This window comes from Amphiura filiformis, chromosome 3 (genome assembly GCF_039555335.1).
Source record: "Amphiura filiformis chromosome 3, Afil_fr2py, whole genome shotgun sequence".
Taxonomy (NCBI): Eukaryota; Metazoa; Echinodermata; class Ophiuroidea; order Amphilepidida; family Amphiuridae; genus Amphiura; species Amphiura filiformis.
In genome coordinates, this window is record NC_092630.1 from 82,131,303 (window position 1) to 82,156,429 (window position 25,127).

Here is a 25,127-nt window from a genome sequence, read left to right on the forward strand (position 1 = left end):
CTCATTAACAACAATAAATCAAGCAAGTTTTCAAAGTCTATGATCTGTAGAATGAACTTTTCAAAACATCAAAGTGTTATTTTTCAATAATACATTGATTTAGATAATAAAATCGATTGTTTGATTGCTTCGACCAACAATACATCATGCACCCTTAAGTTGTCATGGTTGTTGGAATCATCAACGGAAAATTATAAACCAATAATGTGATAATTTTTCAGTTAATAGCTATTAATTACTTTCATGGTTTTACTTTCTTTCTTCAACAGCCGAATCATCGATCGCATATTTGCCAGTGAAAGTGGAACTACACTGAAATAGTTTTAATATTTATTGACATAATTGTAATTTATGCAATTTATAATAACAAGTAAAATTTTATAATTATTTATACAAAATATTTATACAAATATAAAAAAACTGTAGAAATTAATATCATTAATGAAAGTTTTGTCAGTGCATAAAAGTCAGGTTTGCCAAACATAAACATCTGGATTAGCAGGACTAACCATTTTTACGGCGAGAAATACCGTAACGCCCCTCGCAATAAGATCATTGGTCCGCGCAAATGACTCTTTCCGCGTAATCCAGAAGTTTCATGCCAAATTTCAGCAAAATGTAGGGTTTTTCTACTATTTGGTCGCGGAAAACGATATGACAAGCTGACGTAAACATTACACAATTAAGCAAGCACTGTTCATCAAACTCAGCGCAAATCGACGAGAAATTAGCTTTTCCCCCGAACAATTTGCCATTTTACCGCGCAAATCGTTGGGCCCTGTTTAAGGGGAAGGCACTCAATATTAAGATGTGCATTATGTGCACTCCCTAAGACCCCTTGTTTTTTGTTTCCCCCAAACACCCTATATATTTCACCCCAAGAACCATTTCCCCAAGAACCCATATTCACCTAAGCCATTTTTGTTCCTAAGAGAAAAATTCCTACAGTTGCAACATTTACTTCCAAAAGACCCAAATTTTAGAATCCGCCCTCGAAATTAGGCGACCAAAAAAAATATTGTTCTGCGAGCCCGACCGACCCATAATTTTTAATTTGGCTAAATCAGCCGTTTGGGGCCAAAATTTATTGATTTTGGTTGAAATTGTTTTGAAAATATGTTTGTAAAAAAAATTGTGATATTTTGGGGTAATTTTAGGCAGCAGAAAAAAAGAAAAGGAAAAAACCTCACCGCCCAACCAAAAGGTCCGTCCGCCCGTAGAACAGTTTTTTCGTCGCCTAAGAGTCTTCTTTCGTTCTTTCGAAAGGTCCCAACATCTTAGCATTTGCCCTCGAAAGACCACCAATATTTTAGCATTTGCTCTCAAAAGAAAGATTCCCATAATGAGAGTTGCATCCGCGGATGTCACTTTACTATTTGAGTGCACCCCGGTCCGAACGCGTATTTATTATGCAACCATAATGGGCCGCAATACGCTAACCCTAACCCGAGCCATAATCCTAACCCTAACACTAAACTCTAACCCCTAACGCTAACCATAAACCCTAACGCTAAATCTTACCCTAAATCTAACCCTAAAGGTGGTGTATTGCGGCCCATTATGGTTGCAGAAAGAAATTAAGCGACCCTGACGCGTATTTATTTTCTGCAACCATAATGATGCTGGCAATACGCCGACCCTAACCCTAAACCTTAACCTTAAATCCTAACCCTAAGGCCGAATAAAAAAAAAAATTTCGTTTCGCGTCCTCCTCCCTCCTTGTTAGCAACTGGTCTGTCGATAATATATGCTTTAGATAGAGAACAGCACATGCACGCTTCACTGTTCAATAGCCTATCTGAGTGTCCAGTTCTGTCACCAGGTATGTATTTGTACCATTGATACATTTATAAGAAGTTAACTCCAATATACGATGATTTAGCTGAAAAATGTAGCGGCTTTGCCACATGCACATGCACTTTGATTCAAACCAGGTCAGTGACCAGCGTTTTAATTTATTTAAGAAATTTCCTCCTAAATGTTTAAACTAAAATAACTAATGCATGCAGCAATGAATTAGAATATTGTTTTATTATAACTGATGCACTTGAAGCGTATGATGGATAATCAAACTTGTACGGCCCGGGCTCTCGAGTCTCGACCTAAATGCAATAACTCCACGGCGAGTGCGATTATCTTAACAAACCTAAGACAATTAAAAAAGCAACGTAGTGTAGGATTTAAAGCCAGTATACAGCCGGTCTCAAAAAAAATTGTGCAAGTAAAAAGCGCCCTCTTTGGCAAATAGACAATACCGTTGTGACATGATGCTTACATCAACGTCAAGGACGTAGTCTTAGCTATCAAATACCGTTTGTTCTGTTCAATTTGCTTGTTTTAATCTCGAGATATGTTTAGTTAACAACGAAAGGGTAAAATCACAATTGTGCCACTTTTACTATGGAAGAGGGCTGCACATGTAAGTCAATGATATCTGATGTTGATGCGTCTAATGCACTCCCCCTTTGGGGCTCGTGCATTAGACGCATCAACAATTCAGCGCGCGTGCATTATTTTGTCTAATTTCTCTCTCAACAAGCAATACGCGTTCATTAACCTATAAGTGTGCAATATTTGTTTGTCTTTTTAACATGTCTTGAGTGACAAAGAGAACAGTATTTACCATGATAAAATCATTGACATGCACAAGTATTTAATTCTACAGCAGAATGTGAAATACCGTAAAACCTCGTCTAATATAGAGTGCTTCTGATGAAAGATAAATTAATCCAGGTGCCATTATGGAGTTTGAGCAAATAAATGACAGATCCAAGCATATACGAACAAAGTATTATTGTAAGACCAATCTTTTGTATTGGCATATTTACCATTGTTTCATATTAACTTGGCTTTTATCAAAAACACTATATATGCTTGTAGACGAGGTCTTACGGTATTTATTTTTCTTTTAATCTGGGAAAAGAGAATCATTATACCTGTATCATGATAAAACAGTAAAAACAGTAAAAACAATTTTGTATTGTTGTGTAATTGATGCATTCTTTTGATTTCACAAAGGAACTCTTGATAAACTTGATTCTATCATTGATTTACATGTACAGCCCTGTGGCACAAATGTGATTTTACCCTTCCGTTGTTAACTAAACATATCTCGAGATTAAAATAAGCAAATTGAATAGAACAAACGGTATTTGAGAGCTAAGACTACGCCCTTGCCGTTCATGCAAGTATCATGTCACAACGGTATTGTCTAATTGCCAAAGAAGGCGCTTTTCACTTGCAAAATTTTTTTTGAGACAGGCTATACAGTCCGAATTTTTTGCGTGCGTTTTATCGAGCTTCTCAGTTGCGACAAACGCCGTGTTTTCCTTCCTCCGCTCTAATGCAGTCCACGAAATGAACATGAGGATTTCAAAACAATACCCTCCCGTGCATGACAATGACCGCACTGGGTTAATCGCATTAGTTATTCCAGGTGGTCAGTCTGGCTGAACCAGCAAATCCACAAGGTCAACCAAGGTATGTACATGTATCCAATTCATGCGTCCTATCCTTTACTGTGGGAGCCAACTTTCTGGTTTGTCTCATTTGAAATGGACCAGCCAAATCCAAGAGGAGAACATACTCCAGCCATCTAGAGTTCACGCTGCTTTTGTCACAACTGTTAAAACGTCGAACCATATACACTTGTAGTCTACTATCCCTCAACGTAGTCCATTATGTAGACTGAATCTAATCTGCAAGGAAAAAGATTCGGACAGGATTATCAACGCTGGTCATTAATTACGCTTGACTTTTAGTATAAAATCTTTGTCGTGAAGACGGCAAGTTTTACAAGTAAAAGTTAATGTATCAACCATGTACTAATAAATCACTAAATGCGCTTAGTCGCAAAGGAGCATAACTCCGAAGATTATGAGTTTGGTGACATCTTAAGATACTTCATGATACATTCTTTTGTACATGGTGTTGCTTTCAAATAAATTTAGAACACTTCGGATCACGTTGTTATTGTTGCTTTCATTACACTTCAGGTCTCGTTTGTTAGTCATGTTAGTGGAGAGTTTGCGAAATACCGTTATAATTTTACTTGTACTTTACAGTAGTGGTTTCAGTGAATAGATAATCTTCTAGACGGCGAAATAAACTGCATTTTCTAAACCATGCAGTATAATATTCCTCTTATTAAATCAGTAAAAACAAATCTGAATACTTCAGGCTCATGGGTGCGTAAGTTTGGGTTATCAAAATAATCAAGGATGAACATATTTAACAATAATTGCATTTATTTTTCCATAGGTTACGGTCAATTAAAATGAATGTTTTGGGTGATTCTCCCTCCCGAGAAAAAACATGCACATGGGCGGAAATGACCAATGACACCCCTTATTGAGCCTTGATGTCCTTTATAGAAGCCATACCATTCCTGTTGTGTGTCAGCTTTATTTGCCTCAATCTGACATATTACCACCGCTAGGTCAAATTTTTTTAAATGTCAGGTTATAATTATAAAGGGTATAAAGGGCATACCTGCTGCAAATATTCTACTAAAATGTTATTTAAGTGTCGACAAAATATCTGGCAAAAAATGTTTGCAAAAATATTTTAAAATAACATTTTGAAAACATTTAAAAAATATTGTTATAGTGAAAACACACTACAACAACGTTTTAAAAAACGTTTTCATGGCTTTTATACAACCCGACATTTAATGTTATTAAAATGTTTTTACCTAAACCAAAACCCAACATATAACATGTTTATAACGTTTAAAAAATGTTTTTGTGTTGGCTGGGTCTTCTCTCAACAAAAGTGACTTACTTTTAATATTTCGTAACCACATCCGTGGGACTTCCTCAGATTGGTGGCAGGAGCCATTTGGCTAAAAACAAAAATATTAGTCAAGGAAGCCAATAATCGCATCTATATTTCTACGTTTTGCGGTTCTTAGGGAGTTAAGGCCAATAATATATCAAAAAGAACATTTTGGGCATTTTCCCCTACGAAGAAATATCATGCACATAAGGCGGAAATGACACCCATCTAAAACCCATACAAGTCTCTTGTACAAGACCTCTTCTACATTGAGGCTGGCTTTCCCTTTTAGAGGGAATTTTTATTTATCTCAATATTTGAGTGCAGACACCGCTGTTATGCTCCGACCCGCCTTACGTGTAGCAAGAGCCAAATGGGTTAAGTACGCATGTCAAGAAGATCTGTGACGTGAAAGTGCAATGGGTTTAATAGTGCAAAGATACAACTATTTCCGGTGTAGTTTCCTGGTTTGTCAACTTCATGTAATCATAGTAAATAAAGTCAGAATCCGTGGATGTAAAATTTGGATATCATCGTGATCAGTGACCAATCCGAAACACAATGAAGCCTACATCTACAGTGACGATTTCATTTCTGTAAGTAGTGCTATTTAATTTCTGTGCAATTTTTGTGTCCTGCATTTACAGGATTTGATCAATTAAGCTGCATCGCAATTTAATTAGTATTTGATTATCATTTATCAACATATAATTCAGTCTGATTCAAACCGTTACTCAGTTCGAATAATGTCACAAGGTAACAGGCTATTGCTATCCATGTTCTGATAACATAATTATTTCTTTAAGAATTAGGTCTTTAAGAATTGGGCCTTTCCCTCATCTCGAGATTTATGGAGATGTGTTTACGAAATATTAAAAGTAAGTCTCTTTGGTTGAGAGAAGACCCAGCAAACACAAAAACATTTCTAAAAGGGATAATTGCTTCAAAAAACAACCAAAATCTTGTAAAACCATAATATTATTATTGAATTCAGAGCAGGCCTACCAAAGATTCTCATCCCTCAATCGATTTCTCCAATGTTACGTAGTTTCTGCACGTTTTACATCAATGACTAATATAATTATTAAGCCAACTGTGGTTTACGTGAAAACCCAATCCCGGATATACGTTTCTGCTGAATCAACCGAGTTCAAAAAATTGTGTTATTTTTCCACGAATAATAGGTTAGGCGCTCTTAAGGGTAGACTAGGTAGCCCCTATTGTTGGTCCAAGCAACACAAAAAAACCGATTTTCATCATCTAAATTAATACATGATTTAATGTTTTTGCTAATGTTCATTCTTCAAATCATATACTTTGAAAACGTCCTTGATTAATTGTTGTGAATGAGTTATGTACGTTTACAAAAGTGTTGTTGTTTCAGCCCTCTTTACAACATAACTCAAGAACCACAGGACATACAAAAGTGTATCAGTGATATTTGAATTCTTCTACACACTCGTAATGAAATGATCAATGCAATTGTTGCCAAAGCTCACTACCATTCACAAGATGCAGTGAATTACCAAATCCGCAACAGTATAAAATAGTTGCTAACCTTATATTTAAATTAATACGTTCACGTACAAACACGATAACAAATCTTAAGGGATTATAATAGTCAGAATTGACTCATTATTTTATTTTGTTAAACTTAATGAGATATGAAGCGACTCACAAACATGAGTGCAGAGGTTAGTCAAAATCGACTTTTGATTCGCAATTTGTGATGAGGCAAATCCGAAAGCCAGGCTGGTGCATTTTCCGCTAATTTCATTGGCGTAGATCCCGGGGGAATGGGTGGGGGGGATACAATCACTCCCGCCCCCCAATGTTGACGCCCGCGCCTGTATGTGGGTTTCTGACTAAATTAACCTCATATTTGACCATTTTAGCCCCAAAAGTGGAAATGTTTTCTGCGCTTCGTTCCACAATTTATTCCACTTTTGTACCATATTTCATCAATTTCCCTTCAATAGGGCAAAAAAAATTTGCGCGCTCGCGCGCATTTGTACCATTACCTTATTTTGTCGCTAAAAGGTGCTTGATTCACTATACTTTTTTTTTTCAAACCTCATCCCCCCAGAAAGAAATTTATGTGTAAGTTTTAAACGTGCTTACAAATCGAGGACAAAAATATTCAATCTCTAGAGACTGTTGGGATACTGTTTTTGCAGTGAAGAGGAGTTTATTATTATATTGTATTATTTATCCTACTCTGTATGCTCTGTATAAATTGTAACGCCATGGGAATAAGGTGTTACTCAGGTCAGAATAAATAGTTAAAGGGACATTCATCCGTCGATCCCAAATTACATTATTTGCCATGTCATTTTTTAATTTGTTAGCACTTTTAGAATGCTTACAAATGCGGCAATTAACAATGAATAAGCTATAAATATAGAGCGTTTTCATATCAAGACAAACTATGGGACCGTGGTATTATAAGCTTTAGTGTTTTCATCTCATTTTGTCGATATTTCTCAAAAAATCGGTTGAAGGTTCTCTGATTGATCAACAATTTATGATTTATGGGGGATTCCCGATTTTTTTTAAATTCCCTTCAATTATCTGTCAGTGGTAAGTTTATGGGGATGTAGTGTCATCATGTCATGGGTAGGTTCACTCCAATCATAATAAATAAATAGTCTATGTTAGCTTCCTTATGTATGGTTCACTGGGAAGTAGTGACACTATCCTAGGGGTAGGGCCCGAGGTAGGGTTCGTCTCATGGTTAATAATTACAGTTCATAAATTGAATATTGAATAATTTATTATAACTATATTTTGTATGTTGTGATCAATCATCAAAAGGTAATTGCTAAATCTTTAACTTCGGATAGCAACGTTTGCATACTATTTTATGGGACATGAGAGCACATCAGACATATCTAATTGCAATCTGAATACGAGGAATGTCCTAATGATATCAAATAATTTTGACTTTTTGAAATTTGCGGTATAATACACATTTTATGGCAAATTATTTAAAAAAATTCTTATTTTTCATAATTAACAGTCCTCGAATTAAACTTTATAAATCAAATGTTATTAAAGCGTATGTACCTGGAAGGAAAAGCCGACGAAAATTTGACCTTTCGTATTGAAGATGCACATTTATTTCCCCAAAAGACCTAATTTTTTAGGTCTTTTTTGAAAAAAATGTACATCTTTTATACGAAAAGTCAATATCTTAAATGATCGTCGGTTTTTCCTCTCAGCTACATATCATTAGATTTATAAATTTTACTTCGAGGACTGTTAAATATCAGAAATATCCATTCTTAATCATTTACCTTTTTTTTCTTCAAAAAATTCAAATCAAAATCAGATGGACATTCTTCGTATTCAGAATGCAATTCGATATGTCTGATGTGCTGTTAGGCCCCACAAAAATACTGATTAAAGGTGGGTGACTGACCCCTTAAGGCACTGAGACATGTACAATAATTTTATCTATTTTCCAGTGATTTTTTAAAATGTCTAAAGGAAATGATGATACAGAGAATAGTAACAAATGTTTACATGAAATGCACTCCCGGCTGCCTCGCATTCCAGCAATTGTGAAATGGGCAAGTTTCAAAAAGGAGGTTAGCAGCTATCTTGGCGCCAACCCGCCAGCTTTACTCTGATGATAACAGCTGTTACTGCCTTGATATGTCTTGACATAATATCCATTTTACGTTCGTCCAATTTAATTGAGAGCGGTGGAAATGATGCATCAAAACAAAAGAATCAACCGGGCTTCATTCCTGGATTTCATTATTCAGATATAGCTTTGGCCTTTTCAAATGTACTGTCAGCGGGTGTTTTAATATTTGATTTGATTTCGATCCCCAGATTGCTTACTTTAACAGCCACCAGTGCCCAAGAAGATCAGATCTTGATATTATCGGAACGTAGACGTTCTGATGGTCAAGTTACCATTCGATCCATACCAGCAGATCCTCAAACTTATATTCACTCCGGATCAGTCCCAAGCAATTTACTGTTCCAACAACCTACAGGTAAATGGACAGAAATTGCTGCTGATTATAACCGAAACATCATCATTTGGAGTGATGAGAATTTGAAACTTCTTTGGAGAGGTAATGTGAGTCAACCACAAGCTACGCCTATATTTAGAGGCACTTCTTACAATATTGGTGGAGTGGCAATTGATTGGATGACTGGCAATGTGTATTGGAGTGATAACAATTACAACTGGATAATGATTTTAGATAGAAATGGCAATTCGAAGGTTTTGATCGACACTGCCTTGGAAATTCCAGGAGGCATCGCAGTTTATCCGGAAAGAGAGTAAGTAAACATCTCCAACAACAATGAAACCTTTTTGTTCCCCAGGGAGCACCCTCAGGAAAAAGAGTTCTCCAAGGCACTAAGCCAAAAAGGAAACTTTTTTACAAGGTCATATCTTAAAATCTTGTTCATCAAAATTAACCAAAATTACACATAGGATTGCCTCAATAATCTACTCTCATGTCCAACTGACACATCAACAAAATGCACTGATATGGAACAGCTTCCTGGACCACATTCACAGCCCAATAATTGGCACCCAGTACAAGAAATCTGTGAGAATCGTTGAAGTGATGATGTGAATGTTGAATGTGATAATATTTACTAAAAAACGGTGCTTCTTTCTGCTTTTCACGCACTTTCTTTAAGAAACGGGTCTTGTTTTCCACACTATTCGACTTACTCTTTGGGAATTATCATTCTCACATTCTCACAGATTTCTTGTGCTGAGTGACATTTATTGGAATGTGAATGTGGTCCAGGAAGATGTTCCATGTCAGTGCATTTTGCTGTTTTGTCAGTTGGACAACTGCTTGGTTACTGACATGTCTTTAGAGTAGAGTATGGAAGTGATCTTGTGTGTAATTTTGATTCATTTTGATGGACAGGATTATATATTTCATTTTTGGCTTAGTGTATGTTCAATAACCTTAAAGGTGCCCCCTGGAGGACAGCCGAAGAACTCTTGTAGCACCTTTTTTTTCTATAAGAGCGTGTGCATACTCGCTCAAGCGTATTTTCTCCGGGTATTCAGATTCTACCTGCATCTAAACGGGACTTTCTTCCCTGAGTATATTGTTCCGACTTGTCTCCCGTATTGATTGATTGCTAAAATGGCGCAAATGGGCTTACTAACCGATAAGTAGTAAAGAGCCAATATATCCAAGCCCCCAAAACCACTTAACTTTCAGTTTCAACCAATGATGATCTGAGTTGTAGCTAATTCTTGTTGCTATTTGTTTTCTATGAAATTTGTACTTATAGTCACTACACCGAATGTAATATGGTAATAAAAACTAATTTCTATCTTTTGAATTATTCCAGCTTCCTTTATTGGACAAATCGCGGCACTCGCCCAAAGATTGAACGTAGCGATCTCGCAGGCGAAAACCGGCAACTAGTAGCAACAGCCAATGTCAGATCTCCACATGGTATAGCTATTGATTACATAACTGAAAGGTATGCTTTTTTACCCGTCAAACCTATGAATGTGTTGCAACACATTCGTAATTCGTATTGTCATGTGTTGATTGCTGTCGTCTGTACAGACTTAACTCCCAGATTTACGAGATCGCGAAGCTGCAGTTTGATGTCCTAAAGAGGTCTGTTGCCTCCAACGTCAAAAACGTAGGTTGAAGTCGTATGTCAGAAACGCAACTAAACATTTCTTTTTCGATTTGTTGATGCTTGTTTCATTACTTTGTCGCTGGTAATTCATGCGAGCTCAGATATGATATAACTGCAGGTGTTAATCACCATTACTAAAACACTTTGTGCTTGCAAACAGGTTGTACTGGACAGACACTGGTGGTACGACAAGTACTCTTGAGTCATGTGATCTAAATGGCAATGATAGAATCACAGATTTCAGCGTCCCAACTAACCAAGGAATATTTCACGATGTTGCCATATTCCAGGCAAGTTACAGGGCATAAATTAATATTTTCATTGTGACGTAAAAACTAAATCCTAGACTGAATTTGATTACAAAGATATCAGAGAGCACAAAGTTGTACAGTAATTGTCAATCTGACGAAGAAGTTTCATACAATCGGCCCGTCAAGGTTAAGTGACCGTAATCAACAATCGGAAACAATTTTCCAATAAATTATTAGAAAACAGTGGGTTTTACAGTGGGCTGGACATGACATATACTCGAGTTGATTACATTCGAATATGAGTTACTTATTTAATATCTTAAAGGCCCATTCAGTGATTTGCTCATCCGGACGATCGTAAAAATCATCAAAATTCAGATTTTGGTACCTTTGTCATTGTCATAAATATGTAAACATAGTCTGCTAGCTTTCAGCCGAAAGCCGTGTATTTAAATATTCTTAAAAGACAAAAATAAGAAATTTACATGAATCTGTCATTTAGATACTGACAGATCTAAATTAGCTACATGTATTCGAATGGGGCTTCAACTTCGTTAATACTGCTGTTTTCATTCTTTTTTGCCACAATTTTTCATTTCAAAAATACCAAATGACAATTTGAATGACTTATCCTTCACTTTTAATAATAAATAAATAAATAAATAAATAAATAAACTTTTAAGCAATTTATAAACAAATTTTTCGCTGGGATCATTGAATGGGTCTTTAAACGTATCTTCATTATACGAGCGTACACAATAATAAAATGTTTATAAAATTATTTATAATAGAATTACATTTACATCACTGACTGGACAGATGCTTTACGTTGCTTTCTCAAGGACGAAAAGCAACAACTTTTTAAGCTTGACCTTCGTGCGCAACCCTATGGCATTACTATCTTCGCTCCTCAAACCTCACCAACTCAAACACAAAGTAAGTATTTGTAAATAATAATTCAATTGCTAACAGTGACAGGTAACAATAAACAAAATAAAATAGATTTTGACAGTATTATATTATTATATACACACAAAGAATTTAAAGCCTTGCCCAGGTAAATGTGAATGCCTTGCCCAGTTAATTGTGATGTTACACAAAAGTATTGCAACATTGCTAAAAAACGAAGAATTCCGCAAACTGTAAGTTGAACATTGATCCCATATAATGTCAATTTTACCTGACGTACTGGATGGAAATATTCTTTGCCGAAATAAGTACGATTAGGTTAATAAATGGGGTGGAAGGTATCATTTGTGGTGACATCATGCGCGTGTTCTAGTGATTACAATGGCTAAAAGACGGAAATCCGTTTGAATGCAGCGACGAAGAAGCTTTAGCCGACAAAATGTCCCGATGTCTTTATAATGGCCTCTAAATAGTTTATTACTTCTGCAGTTATCAGAAGAATGCTGGTTATAGAATGATTCATGGATGTGTCGGGTGGAAATCAACCTTAGGAGACAAATGTCCTTCAAGGTCTGGGGTCCTTTTAGCCATAAGGTACCGGTTGACCTTGAATCGCACCATTGTCTTGTGTGTTTATTACGTGTTTAAATACCATTTTGTCTTTTATGGAGTGATCACATGACCTTATTATTGCAATTAAAATTCCCGAATCCCCAACCTTTGCAAGACATCAGCCATCTTTGACTGTTATTTTCGTTCAATCACCATTTCCGTTGCAATCGTCTTCCGTGACCATTTTTCTGATACATTGCAGAAGCCGATTAAACCAATTGGCGACCATTCTATTAAAAAGCCACTTGGACATTTTGTGTACAATAGAGTTTCATTGTAAATTGTCTCTGCATTCAAGCGGATTCCTGTCTTTCTGCCATTGTAAGCACCAGGCGCATATGATGTCACCACAAATGATACCTTCTATCCTATTAATTAACCTAATCTCACTTATTTCACACAAAGAATATGTCCATCCATTACGTCATGTGAAATCGACAGTATATTGGATCAATGTTCAAATTACATAGTGCGGAATTCCTTTATTTTTTCAGCAACGTTGCAATACTTCTTTGAAGTGTATGTAGTTTACGCAAAGTGTTTCGTATTTCGTAGTTCATCTTTGTAAAAGTTTTAATCTTTCACAGAGATTACATTTCTTTTAATTTTATAACATTGCAATCAGAGATGATTAGTTCTGCATTCTAGCAATACATTGTTCTATAACTATTTGGTCATTTTCTAGATCCTTGTCTGTCCAACCAGTGTGAACATATTTGTGTAAGTGACGGGTACAATCATTTCAAGTGCATTTGCAGAGACGGGTACAACTTACATGATGATGGAATATCGTGTATCAAAGGTGAGTAACGACTAACATTAACACCACATAACTGGTTATACTAGATAGACAGAGGGAGACACTAATCACGCTAATGGTACGACAAGTACTCTTGATATGAGCTAAAAATATCCTGTCCGGTTGACTCGCCTTACAGTGGGTGTTAGACTGGACAGTACCAAGACAAGACAAGACAAGACAAGACAAGACAAATGACAATGATATGATGACAGACTTCAGTGTTAAGGCGAACCAGGGAATTTTTCACGATGTAGCGAATCAGCGATGGACGTCCAAGAATGGGAATGACAGGGCCAAAAATCACAAACGCTAACGCTAACAGCCAATCGTCTTGAGTGTATTCATTTGTTAGCTTCTGACCGTGAACGCCTATGATTGCGTCTTGATCGTGTTTTTCATTGACGTTCAAGGTTATTCGTATTATCTTAGGTCTGTTTTTGGCCTCTTTGTCATCCTTTGTACACTAGTATCAATTTGTTGTCAACTTGAATTGTGTGTGTGAATGAGCAAGCGAATGTGATTTACCATATCAGTGGTTATGCAACAAGATATTTGTCTGTAGTGGTTCATTTGATATGAAATACACAAAATATAACACGTCCTTTTAATGTTACTACATTGAAATGATTTCTCACATTAAGAGATATTTTGTTGAATTTTGCATTAGAAAACATTATAGCACCACCAATCGTCATAGTCGCCTTCAAGACCAAAATATGCTGGTATCCAGGTACATTTCCTGACATGTCATCACTTCATTCTTACACGGATGACTGTTTACTCTATGATCAGAAATTTACTGCTGCCATCACTGTTGATGAAAACGAAAGACTGCTGTTTTTCAGCGATATCCAAACGAAATCCATTAATCGAGTGCAGTTACAGAATAATGCGTCTGTTGTAGAGTCGATTGGAGCCAGAGGTAGCGTAGAAGGGTTAGCAGTGGATTGGTTAGCTCAGAATATCTATTGGACGGATAATGTGAAAGGACACATCGCGGTATCCAGATACGATGGCAGACACTTTAAGGTGCTTATAGAAGAGGGTGTGTTAAAACCAAGAAGTATTGCTGTGGATCCACATGAAAGGTACAAAATATACGCTCTTAACACCTCTTTTTCATATCGTATTGAAATCGTGTTTTAAATATAATATAATGATGTTATCTACCATTTCCTTTCATTAGAATTCTCTTCTGGACACAGTTCGGTCCTCCTGCTGGAGTGAGCAGAGCAAACTTAGACGGTACTGGTGAAATGACGATTGTTTACAACAGGGTTTTGTATCCCAGTGGACTTGCGATTGATTATGCTAAGAAAAGGTGACGTATACGCAGGGAGGTGATATTAGACAAAACGATAAATATTTAGATTAAAGAAAAAGGACCAGGGGGAAAACGTGAGCAATTAACAGATTAAAAAAGAAAGAACAGAACAGAATACAAAAATTTCAAAGTAAATAAGAACGTATTACTATTTTTATTTCCCGAATAAAGGTTTTACTTTGCTGATACAGGATACGGTGCGATTCAAGTGGTTGACTACAATGGCGAAAACAGAGAAATCTTTACATTAAGACGCGGGAAGCAATTCTTTGACTTGGCAATATTTCGGGTGAGTTCAATTAATAAGATTGAACTTTGAGTTGCTTGATTTTTGTCACAATTCGAAAAAAAAATGCGTTTCATTTAAAACGATTTCGCTTTACTATATAAACTGAAAAAACTTTTCAATCTACTTCTTTTCGCAGGATTATGTTCTTTGGACTGAATGGGATGAATCTAATGGCGTTCATGTATTGAATAAAGAAACTAAGGACATGAGTAACTTTCGGAGCCATGTAATGTCGAATGAAGAAAGAGTGTATGGAATTGCGTCATTTTCAAAGTATCGTCAACGTGGAGGAAATGGTAGGATTTATTATTATTATTATTATTATTATTATTATTATTATTATTATTATTGTTAAAGTTAATAATATGCCAAGATAAAATTGTTGCTCTTGTTCCTCACGGTGACCTCGGAAGTTCTGTAATGTTACTTATTTGATTTTCAGGTCCATGTGGTGTAACCAATGGCGGCTGTTCCCAATTATGCCTCCCATCTGGCCCTCTTGGAAGTTACATTTGTTCCTGTAGTACCGGCTATCACCTGCACAAAGATGGAACCACCTGCATTTCAGGTGAGTCGGTTTATTGCAATATTCTTCAAGCGAATACCTAAATGTTTCTTTTCAGTAATCTAAACTGGCCTCAAAAAGAAACTTATAATTTTCACAAGGTCATATCTTAAAATCCTGTCCATAAAAATGAACAAAAATTACACACAGTATTACTTCAATACTCTACTCTAAACACATATCAGTAACCAAGCAGTTGTTCAACTGACACAACAGTAAAATGCACTGACACGTTACAGCTTCCGGGACCACATTCAGAGGCGAAAACTTGGAACCCAGCAAAAGAAATCTGTGAGAATGTGTTTAAGATCCTTACACAGGTGATTATTTCCAAAGAGTAAGCGGAATAGTGTGGAACGGGGCTGCTTCTGCTTTTCACATACTTTCTTCAAGAAACAGATCTTGTTCCATACTATTCCATTTACTCAAAGATTTCTTGTGTTGGGTGCCAATTATTGGGTTGTGAAAGTGGTCCAGGAAGCTGTTCCATGTCAGTGCATTTTGCTGTTGTATCAGTTGAACAACTGTTTAGTTACTGAACAGTGTTTAGAGTAGAGTATTGAAGTAATACTGTGTGTAATTTTTGTTCATTTGTATGGACAGGAATTTAAGATATGACCTTGTGAAAAATTATAAGTTTCTTTTTGAGCCAGTTTAGTGTAAACATAAATTGATGATAATCTTAGTAGCTATTATAAATTAGTAGAAATAATACTGATCTTTTTGACATGCTTGAGCCAAGAAAGAAAAGGCATATTACTCTTAACCATGCAGTAATTAATAGTCTATTAACACTTATTTTCATATTTGCTTTCGTGTCTCAGAACCCGTAACTGACAACTTCATTATGCTGACCGATACTTACCTTCATGGACTCTACCAGCTTGATATGAGCAAACAGCCACCCAAATTATCAGCATTGCCATTAGATGATTCACCCGTGGCACCGCTAGGGATTGGATACGATCCTGTCGAAGCAACGGTCTACTGGAGTGACACTCAAGAAAATGCCATTGTCAGGGCTAAGCTGAACGGTGAACTGAAGGAAGTAATAATAGGGGGTGAAGGAGACCCGACCATTTACAGTATGTGACATTTTCATTTTATTTTTATTTACAAGCTTACACTAGAGTTTTAGGAAAATTAGGAACATAAATGAGGTGACACGATAGCTGAAGAAGATAATAGACTTCAGACGTTCTCATTGATTGTATCCATTGTTTTTATCATTCTTCTTAACAGAACCACACAGCTTAGCCGTGGAACCGTCTGCCAGATTAATGTTTTGGACAGATATCGCTCAACATAGTATAATGGTATCTCGTCTGGATGGAACTCGAAGAAAAACATTAGTTGATAATGTACAATACCCACGTGACATTGTTCTGTGTCCTGGACGTGGGGCGGGGTAAGTAAGAAAAGTAGACATTGAGTTGTGGTGAGGTATATTCAATTCTATCATTCTTTAGTAAAATTGTTTTATCATTACTGTACATTTGGTAGTAATTTTGGCATTAGAAGCGGACATTACAATTGCTATTTGCAATAGGAATTAACAACGACGAAAGATTTAGATCACTTACATATCGAATTTTAGTTTGTGTAACGCTTTTATAGCAGAATGATTGCAACTTACTGGGGGACCTGGGTTCGATTCCTGTGCGGGATACTTTCAATTTTGTCTAGAGATAATGCTAAGACGTCGAAACTATCTGATACCAATAACGTATTCATTTCTTTCTTTTAATATGTTAGGTATATGTTCTGGAATTCTTGGAGCAACTCGGCATCAATTGAAAGATCTTTTATGGATGGGACAGGGAGAAGGCTTCTTGCAAATGAATCCGTTGGATGGCCATACGCGCTTACCGCAGATAAGATAGGTAATAATAATGAAAACAACAGATATCATCGCTTGCTTCAGAAAGCTTTAACATTCAGAAAGTCAGTATCGTACCCGAGGGGGTGAAAAAGAATTTTATCATGCGAAAACAAAGCACATATTTAGAGTAAGCGCCCAGAATATAACTTTTTTGATTATCACTGAAAGTTTCTTCTTCCCATTTCAGCAAACAAACTTTATTGGACAGACGCACAATTTCATAGCATTGAGGTTTCGGATTTTCTAGGTCTTACTCGACGAACCTTACTGAGTCTTGGTGAAAACAGTCATCCTTTTGGAATAGTAATTTACGACAATAGACTGTATTGGTCTGATTGGACAAGCGGAGGACTATCGTGGATTGAAACTGAAGACAAATATCCTGATGAAGAAAGTGATATACAAGTGTTTGACGTTGAACCTAGCGTGCTTGCAAGGCCAAATTATTTGATCAGCTTCTGCAAATCAGCTGAAGTTATTGGTAAGCTAAATATATAATACGATAGGTATAAAATCCCCGACAACCAAAGCGCGCCGTCGGATTGAAAAGTTTGTCAAGCTTTCGTGAGGTTTGACTCTTGACTTTTTCATCATCTTAAAATACGGTACCTTTGTTGTATGGGATCATTGGACAATACCGTATGGTGTAAAGTTGCATGCAATGTGCTCAATAATTAAGAAATAAAGGGTAATGCATGATCCTTTACACGAAAATAATGTGTCCGAGGCAGTAAAAACGTAAATAATGGGTGAGGCGCAGCCGAACCCATTATTTAAACGATTTTACTGCAGAGGACACATTATTTTCGTGTAAAGGATAATGCTGCACCCTTTATTTCTATTCTATTACCACAAAATAGTGCGATTTAAAGAGAAAATATCACATTTTTGCCCAAATATTTCAAGTTGTTTACCTCAAGGCGTAGCGCTATACACGTAGCCAAAGCGTATGCACATTCCAATAACACAACCTAACATTCCATTCTCCCCTATAAGCAGGTAGGCCTATGCACATACAATAACACACCCCTGGCATTCCATTCTCCCCTACATAAGCAGGTGTGCTGTGCGCTTTGCTGTGCGCTGTGATGATATAAGAACATAAAGTTCGTTGCCCTTGACACTTTATCGCTAATTAATGGTCTGTCACGTGACGCGTTTCAACAAATCACAGTGCGCGATTTTGAATAATGGGTCGTGGGGGTAATAGAATCATTAATAATGTGTTGCTAAAAACAAATTTTGCCTTAACAGGTAACAATATATGCATTGTGAATAATGGTGGATGCAGCGGATTATGTTTACCGATAGGATTTAGTCGAACCTGCGCCTGTGAAGATGGTATGCAATTGCAAGATGACTTGACGACGTGTATGGAAGGTGAGATAACCCGGGAAGATAGCACAAGTAGTAGGACTATATAACAAATGTGGGTCGTAACCTGGCTGAAAATATCACTCACCGTCAAATTAGAAATACTATTCGATAAATATCTGTTGCAAGTACCGTCAGAATCGCGCGTAAATGCTAGGTCGTAAGGAATCAGAAGTCCGCACTTTAAAGCCAAATCGATGGTTAAGTCATTTAGTCCTACAAGGTTTATAGCATACCCTGTTTAATATAGCGAGACTGTCAATACCTAACAACCAAATGCCTCAAGCAAATTTCCGCACCACCCAGGCACAACTCGAACACACCATTGACCCACTTAGGACGTGTAACGCATCTGGCTATATGGCAACCTATTTTATGGTCACCTTACAGTGGAGTGAAACTAAAAACTTTGTGTAAGGCACAGGTAAAGTAATGAGGCACCAAACCTGACGAATCGATACTTTGTTTGAAGCGTTGGTTTCCAAAGACAAAGTTTGCATTCTGAGACCATCTTGGCAAATCGCAATTAGAAAACCAGCTTCACTAATAATGACTGGTGGGAGACATGGGAAAACAACACTTGTCTAAAATCAATTATTTTATTGTACAATAAGTATGTTCGCTAATTTTTGTGGTCGAGCCCCAGGGTCGAGCATAAAGTGGTGTCGTATTTTTTTCTTGGCATTGCATCTGGTCGTGTATATGTGGTTCCTTTTCTTTCATTCGACTCCTTTGTCTGAGTTACGATGATATTGATATCATCCTATAATATATTCGTCTCGGTATTATTTACTGTGACCCCTTGCATAATATCATTATAATCCTATATGTTGACGTTGTTCATCTTTTCTATATTTTGTTGTCCTATAAATCCATTTGTTTCTTCGTCTTCTTTTGCCAATGATGTGCGCCATTTACTGGAATGAAACTGACGCTAAGTAAAAAATAAAAATCCATAATTTCAGATTCTGATGATATCTTGTGTCCTGACGAATTACCAAATGGATCTGTCAGTGAAGGTTGTTTACTGACTCCTGGTTCCCGCTGCTTCTACCAATGTGACGATGGCTTTCAACCTATGTATCCTGATGTTCTTTGTTTATCTACTGGAACGTGGCGTCAGGAACAGCAAGCTTTCTGTCAAGGTACAGGCTTATCTTTTCACTTGTAGTAATACATTCAATGCAAAAATCAATTCATTCTCATTAGTTGTAGTGTCTATATTTCATTAATGTTATAAATGTAAAGCAAGCACGTCTTCAAAATGTTCTATCACAATGATGAGAATACACATAGTTTATTCAACTATTGACCTAGACAAACTATTTCATCGATTTGTATAAAATATTCTTTATTCTCAGAAATACTGTGTCAAGAACCAGACATCAATACTGCAAAAGTGGAGAAACTGAACTGCATTGCTCCCTTTGCTGTCAATACTTACTGCGTATTTGGTTGTATATCGGGATATTCTATGACCGGCAATGGTCAGGAAACTATCACCTGCAGCACCAATGGAGAGTGGTCTGGACAGCCTCTTGAATGTAAAAACAAGTATAGGCCTAGACGTTGTAGAACAAGTAGAAAACAAGACAAAATAAGAATTAAAACGACGACTGCCAGAAGATGAACTAGGTTCATGATGAGCAGATAAAAGTATACCAAGATCAAGTATATCAAGGGATGCCTTGAAATACCTCAATTAAAAACCCAATGATATAATTTGCGAATTTGTTTTTGTTACAGATTAAATCAAATTTTCAGCTAAGTCAGATAGTAAAATACAAAGTTTCAATTTTTCAGGTGAAGAGCAGACAAAGGATATTGAATACTCGGAGGAATCGGACATACTGGTGATTACGGCAACTCCACCTCAAAGTGGCATTGGATTTAAAATTAAACCACAAAACGTTACGCTCCAAATTGGCGAAACCGAAGTCATACAAAGATGTGTTGCTAATGAAACATTTGCCGAAATCACATGGTACAAAGATGATCTAAAATTGCCATCAGGTATGTAAACAAAATATACCAAGATTCTGACATACATTAAATAGATCCACCTCATCACATCCAGGTGATTAATAGTAAGAATTTCCCTTCATCTTAGTTCGAACAACTTCAAAGAATCATACTTAACAATGCATCCTTTACTCGGCGAATCGAGGGGAGTGAGGTCGAAATGATTGTCCGAAGGTGCGAACTACATGGGCCCTCTACTACGTAACCTGCATAAACTGCTAGTCCATTGGTAGTCTATGGGGAGGGGGTGCATATCAAATGATCTTGATTGAATTTAATGAATATCCTCTTTTGTCCACATTATCTCAGATCCTGTTTTTCATTTGATTGTCGAAATTAACAAGACTGATATATTTTCAATGTATTTTGACATACTTTATAGATGCTGTTGAAGGTGTTTTCATTATGGCAGGTGGTCAGCTTTTTATACCAGACATTGAAGAACATCATGCTGGAAAGTACACATGTCAAGCAAGATCTATTGAGACGCTGCATGTTATTAAAACTGACGCATACATCGGTATGAATATGTTATTTAATTGTTATCATTGAATTGCATAGTGAGCATGCATGAAGAGTAGTAATGGAGGCACTTGGGTTTCTTTGGCATTGGGGTAAATTTCGCGTGCAAATAGAGAGCTCCCTCCTCTGAAATCCCAACAAGAATTAATGTTCCGTGTCTTTATTTGCTGGTGGGGATTGTACGAGAGGGCACTTTAGGTTGTGCCTAACATTCCACTTATGTCAAGTGCGCATAGCGCCATTATAGGCAAATCTTTACGGTATTATGGTATAAAGGTATTAGTTGTAAAGTGATCATTGTAATGAGGATAATATGATGATAATGATGATAACGAATACAATAATTTGATAATGATGATAATTATGACAATGATAATGGTGAGGACTCGTGAAAAGGAGGAGAAAGGAAAAGATTACCTGAAGTGATAAACTAACTTTTCTTGACACCCTCAGCTTTTCAGCCTGATACCATCTTTCAAGTAACCCCTGAAGACGCTACCATTGATGCTGGTGACGACCATGTGTTTCAATGTGCCACTGAAGATCCTACCCATATAATAGAATGGGAAAAGGATGGCGCTAAAATTACGTATACCGAGATTCTTCACAAGGTACCCATGACAGACAATATATTTATCAGGAAAGCGATTGATACTGACAGTGGGCATTACACCTGTGTCGTCTTGTCGTTTGATCTCATCAGGATAGCTGAGGCTTCTGCTGATCTGTTTGTGGAGCCATCGGAGAACACAGAAGACAGTGAGTGCTTGAAATTGAATTTAGAATTTGAAGTGAGCCGTTGGCGTTCAATCCAAAATGCATCTTGGTGAAAAACAACGTTTCGTCGTGAGTTGAAAGAAGGTAGTACATACAGCAAGTACATCAAGTAGCGGAAAATATTTAAGATCTAAAATGTTTAGGATCTAAAATGCAATCTGCATTTGGTGGTGGACATTGCTTTCTTTTACTATCATTTTTTATATCCCATGAATTTATTTATCTAGTGTATTTATTAACTAGGTTTGGTTTCCTTATGTGAGAGGAGAGATCAGCTGTTGGTGCGATTTGGCTAAGGTTTGCAAGCGTCTGCTAAACATTCTCAAATGCTGCCTAAATCCAACGGTGATCGGCACGGTAGGAATCTTAGGTATGCCCAGCAGATTGATCCTCCTCGCTGTAAGCGAACCAGGTACATGCAATCTACCATTCCTCAAGTGGTTCAGCGTCTTAATAATCTGTGATTTCTTTTTTGCCTTTGAATGTTATGCTATTGTATGCATTTTGTTGTTGCTTTGTCTGTTGTTTTTATGCATATTTTTATTTGTTACCCAGGCGTATCAGGTCTGTGACCTGCTTTCTGGATTGTTTTATACCTTAATAAATAAATAAATAAGTAAATAAAAATTATTGGGCACATAGTTCAAGAGACTACAAAGAGACTACAAATAAGGTATATACTGAAGATGTATCATAGGAAGTAACTTTACTCTCTGATCGTGACCATTAAAGACATATTGTAACATATTTAAATAAAATAATAGATTAGTATTTCTTTTCCATAAAATGTTAGATTTTACTGTCAGATACTAGTATATCCCCTTATAATTTTGAGCCGAACAACTGAGGTAAAGCAAAGAAAATTGGAACTTACTACCAGAACAGATGACGCCAATGCGTGACACTCTGTCGGTCGTGCTACGGTACGATCCTTTGATGTGTATTATGACCGTCCCGCACGCCATGTACGTACTGTGTTATAAACATCCCGTACACGTTCGACTAATATTTCCATCGTAATAATTAAACGACGGTTCCTGCGTTTTTATTAAAAATCTCTGATTTTGACAAAACTACAGTACCCAAAGTCTTGAATTTTTCAGGGTATGTTAGTTTAATAAAGTATATACATTACAATCGTGTAAAAACAGAATTTTAAAAATATTGAGGGCGTCCTCCTCAGCAAATGTTACAATATGGCTTTAATTAAGAAGTTTGTAACAAAAATTAAGTGCATATTTGAGTTTCATCAATATTTTCTCATTGTATCCCAACAGTTTGTGGTACCATCACCGAGCCAGAAGCTGTTGCACTTCGTGCTCTAGACCACGAAGTTCGCCAAGAAAGTCGCATCGTGAATGGTAGTACGTCGGTCCCAGGTGGGGCGCCATGGATGGCCAGGCTTTGGAGTCGGTCCAAAAGATCAAACTTTTGCGGTGGAAATCTGATAAACCGGCAGTGGATTGTAACTGCTGGACATTGCATACGAGAATTAGATATTCCCACTGGTGATCGTATAGAAGATGATCTGCTTATTCGCCTTGGAGACTATGATACAATGACCCATGAAAATAGCGAAGAGCTTATTGGTGTTTCAAAAATTAAACTACATCACAAATTTGACTTTGACAATTTTGACCGAGACATTGCTTTAGTAAAACTCTCACGACCAGTCGAGGAGTTTACAGATTACATACGTCCTATATGCCTTGCAAATGCTACTTATGGACGTGAATTGACGCGGCCAGGAGTCAAAGGTCTAGTTGTAGGATGGGGTAGAGTTGCAGAAGGTGGTCACTATGCTCGCTATATGAAGGAAGTGTCCCTGCCAATACGTGGAAGAAAGACATGTGCAAGTGCTACAAAGTATTTGTTTTCCAAGTTCATGTTTTGCGCGGGAAATCCAAAGGTTGAAGGCGATGCATGTGAAGGCGACAGTGGTGGTCCGTTTGCCGTTTTAGATCGCGGACGTTGGAATTTAGTTGGCTTAGTCAGTTGGGGAGAAGGTTGTGCTAGAGAAGGGAAATACGGCTATTACACAAAAGTACCCAAATTTGTTTCATGGATTCAAAATCTGATAAGAAAACATTCATAGATATATCTAGGGAAAGTTATGTTCACTGTGAGATTGTAAAATAGTCTCCCAGCAAACACAAAAATGTTCTTTTAAAACGTTTATTCAAAATTTTTCATTACGTTGAAATGTCGGGTTATATAATGGTCATGAAAACATTTTTAGAAAATATTGTAAACTAGAGTTTTGGAATTTAAAAATCTAATACTGGAATGTACTTTTTGCAACTATTGCTACGTTGCGTCTGGAACCACCAGACTTCGTCAGGCAACTGATCCGCTGGGCTGGTCACTTTGCCTGATGAAGTATGGTGTTTCTAGATGCAACGTAGCAATAGTTGCAAAAAGTAAGTTCCAGTATTAGATATAATTCCACAACTCTGTTTGAAACTACTGGATGACTAAGAACATTCACTCATTTAATATTGTAAAATATGTTGGGCAAACATTTTGCAAAATATTTTGTGAACAGTTTTCACGTTTTTAAAAATAAAATATTTATTTATGTGTTTATGCCCTTTATATAACCCGATATTAAGATGTTTTATAAAAACATGTGTTTGCTGGGCTGCACTATATTTTACCTAGTGGCATGGTGTTTCATAATGGAGGTGCGGGAATTTCCCAGACTTCTTTGGTGATTCACTATCTGCTGCTTTTGCGTTTAAACGCGGGTGCCTCGATATGTGTTTGCCATAATCATGATAATCGACTCCCCTTAGGGCCTGGTTCAACTGGTACGAAAACCTTCATATTATATACAAATACTAGTTTGCCTGCCAAACTTCCATTAATATATCTAAACTAGTCCATTAAATTGTACACAGGTTCACCAAATTTGGCCAGTGCAAATTATATCGGCAAGGAGATGGAACAATAACCAATCCTTGGTTACTTAGGTGGCTCAGTGGTTACGGCCTTGGACTCATAATCTGAGAGCTTGCTCGACGTGCGTGGGTTCGATTCCCCGTCCTACCATCGTGTTGCGCCCTTGGGCAAGGCGCTTTGTCTCGCATGCCTCACCCCACCTGGGTGCAATGGGAAGCTGTTAGGGGTAGTCACAGTCGTTGTACTGATGGACCCTGCGCCACTTGTAGGCTGCAAACGTGGACCTATTCCAATGACGGCGGAATAAATGTAAAGCGCTTTGAGGCTGTTTACGGCATAAAGCGCTATATAAATATCGACATTATTTATTTATTTAGGTGGTGTAAAGTTTAATTCAGGCTTTTGCCTTTTGTTACATCTCCGCCATCTGTTTTAAATTCTGTTTTATTAAATTTGCTTGAATGTATTTTGATGG

The 25,127-nt window shown here is 37.0% G+C and overlaps 2 protein-coding genes across 7 annotated transcripts in view; both read left to right on the plus strand.

Moving 5' to 3' along the window:
* Nucleotides 1-3,961, plus strand: part of LOC140149259 (neuronal cell adhesion molecule-like) — a 30,631-nt gene extending 26,670 nt beyond the window's left edge. For all 6 annotated transcript variants that reach the window (XM_072171503.1, XM_072171504.1, XM_072171505.1 and 3 more), the window contains one exon: nt 270-3,961. The gene's annotated coding sequence lies outside the window, so the exon portion shown is untranslated. The remainder of the gene's footprint in view (nt 1-269) is intronic.
* A 1,275-nt stretch (nt 3,962-5,236) lies between these two features.
* On the plus strand, nt 5,237-25,016 carry LOC140147542 (low-density lipoprotein receptor-related protein 2-like). The gene is made up of 22 exons (XM_072169323.1): nt 5,237-5,372; nt 8,617-9,075; nt 10,120-10,254; nt 10,583-10,712; nt 11,465-11,609; nt 12,880-12,996; nt 13,664-14,084; nt 14,183-14,317; nt 14,492-14,609; nt 14,746-14,905; nt 15,052-15,177; nt 15,999-16,259; nt 16,417-16,582; nt 16,930-17,057; nt 17,244-17,537; nt 18,311-18,436; nt 19,396-19,575; nt 19,792-19,974; nt 20,234-20,443; nt 20,835-20,972; nt 21,428-21,733; nt 23,029-25,016. Exons 1-22 carry the CDS (start codon nt 5,338-5,340, stop codon nt 23,844-23,846), a joined length of 4,791 nt encoding a protein of 1,596 aa, XP_072025424.1. The 5' UTR covers nt 5,237-5,337; the 3' UTR covers nt 23,847-25,016.
* The last annotated feature ends 111 nt before the right edge of the window (nt 25,017-25,127 follow it).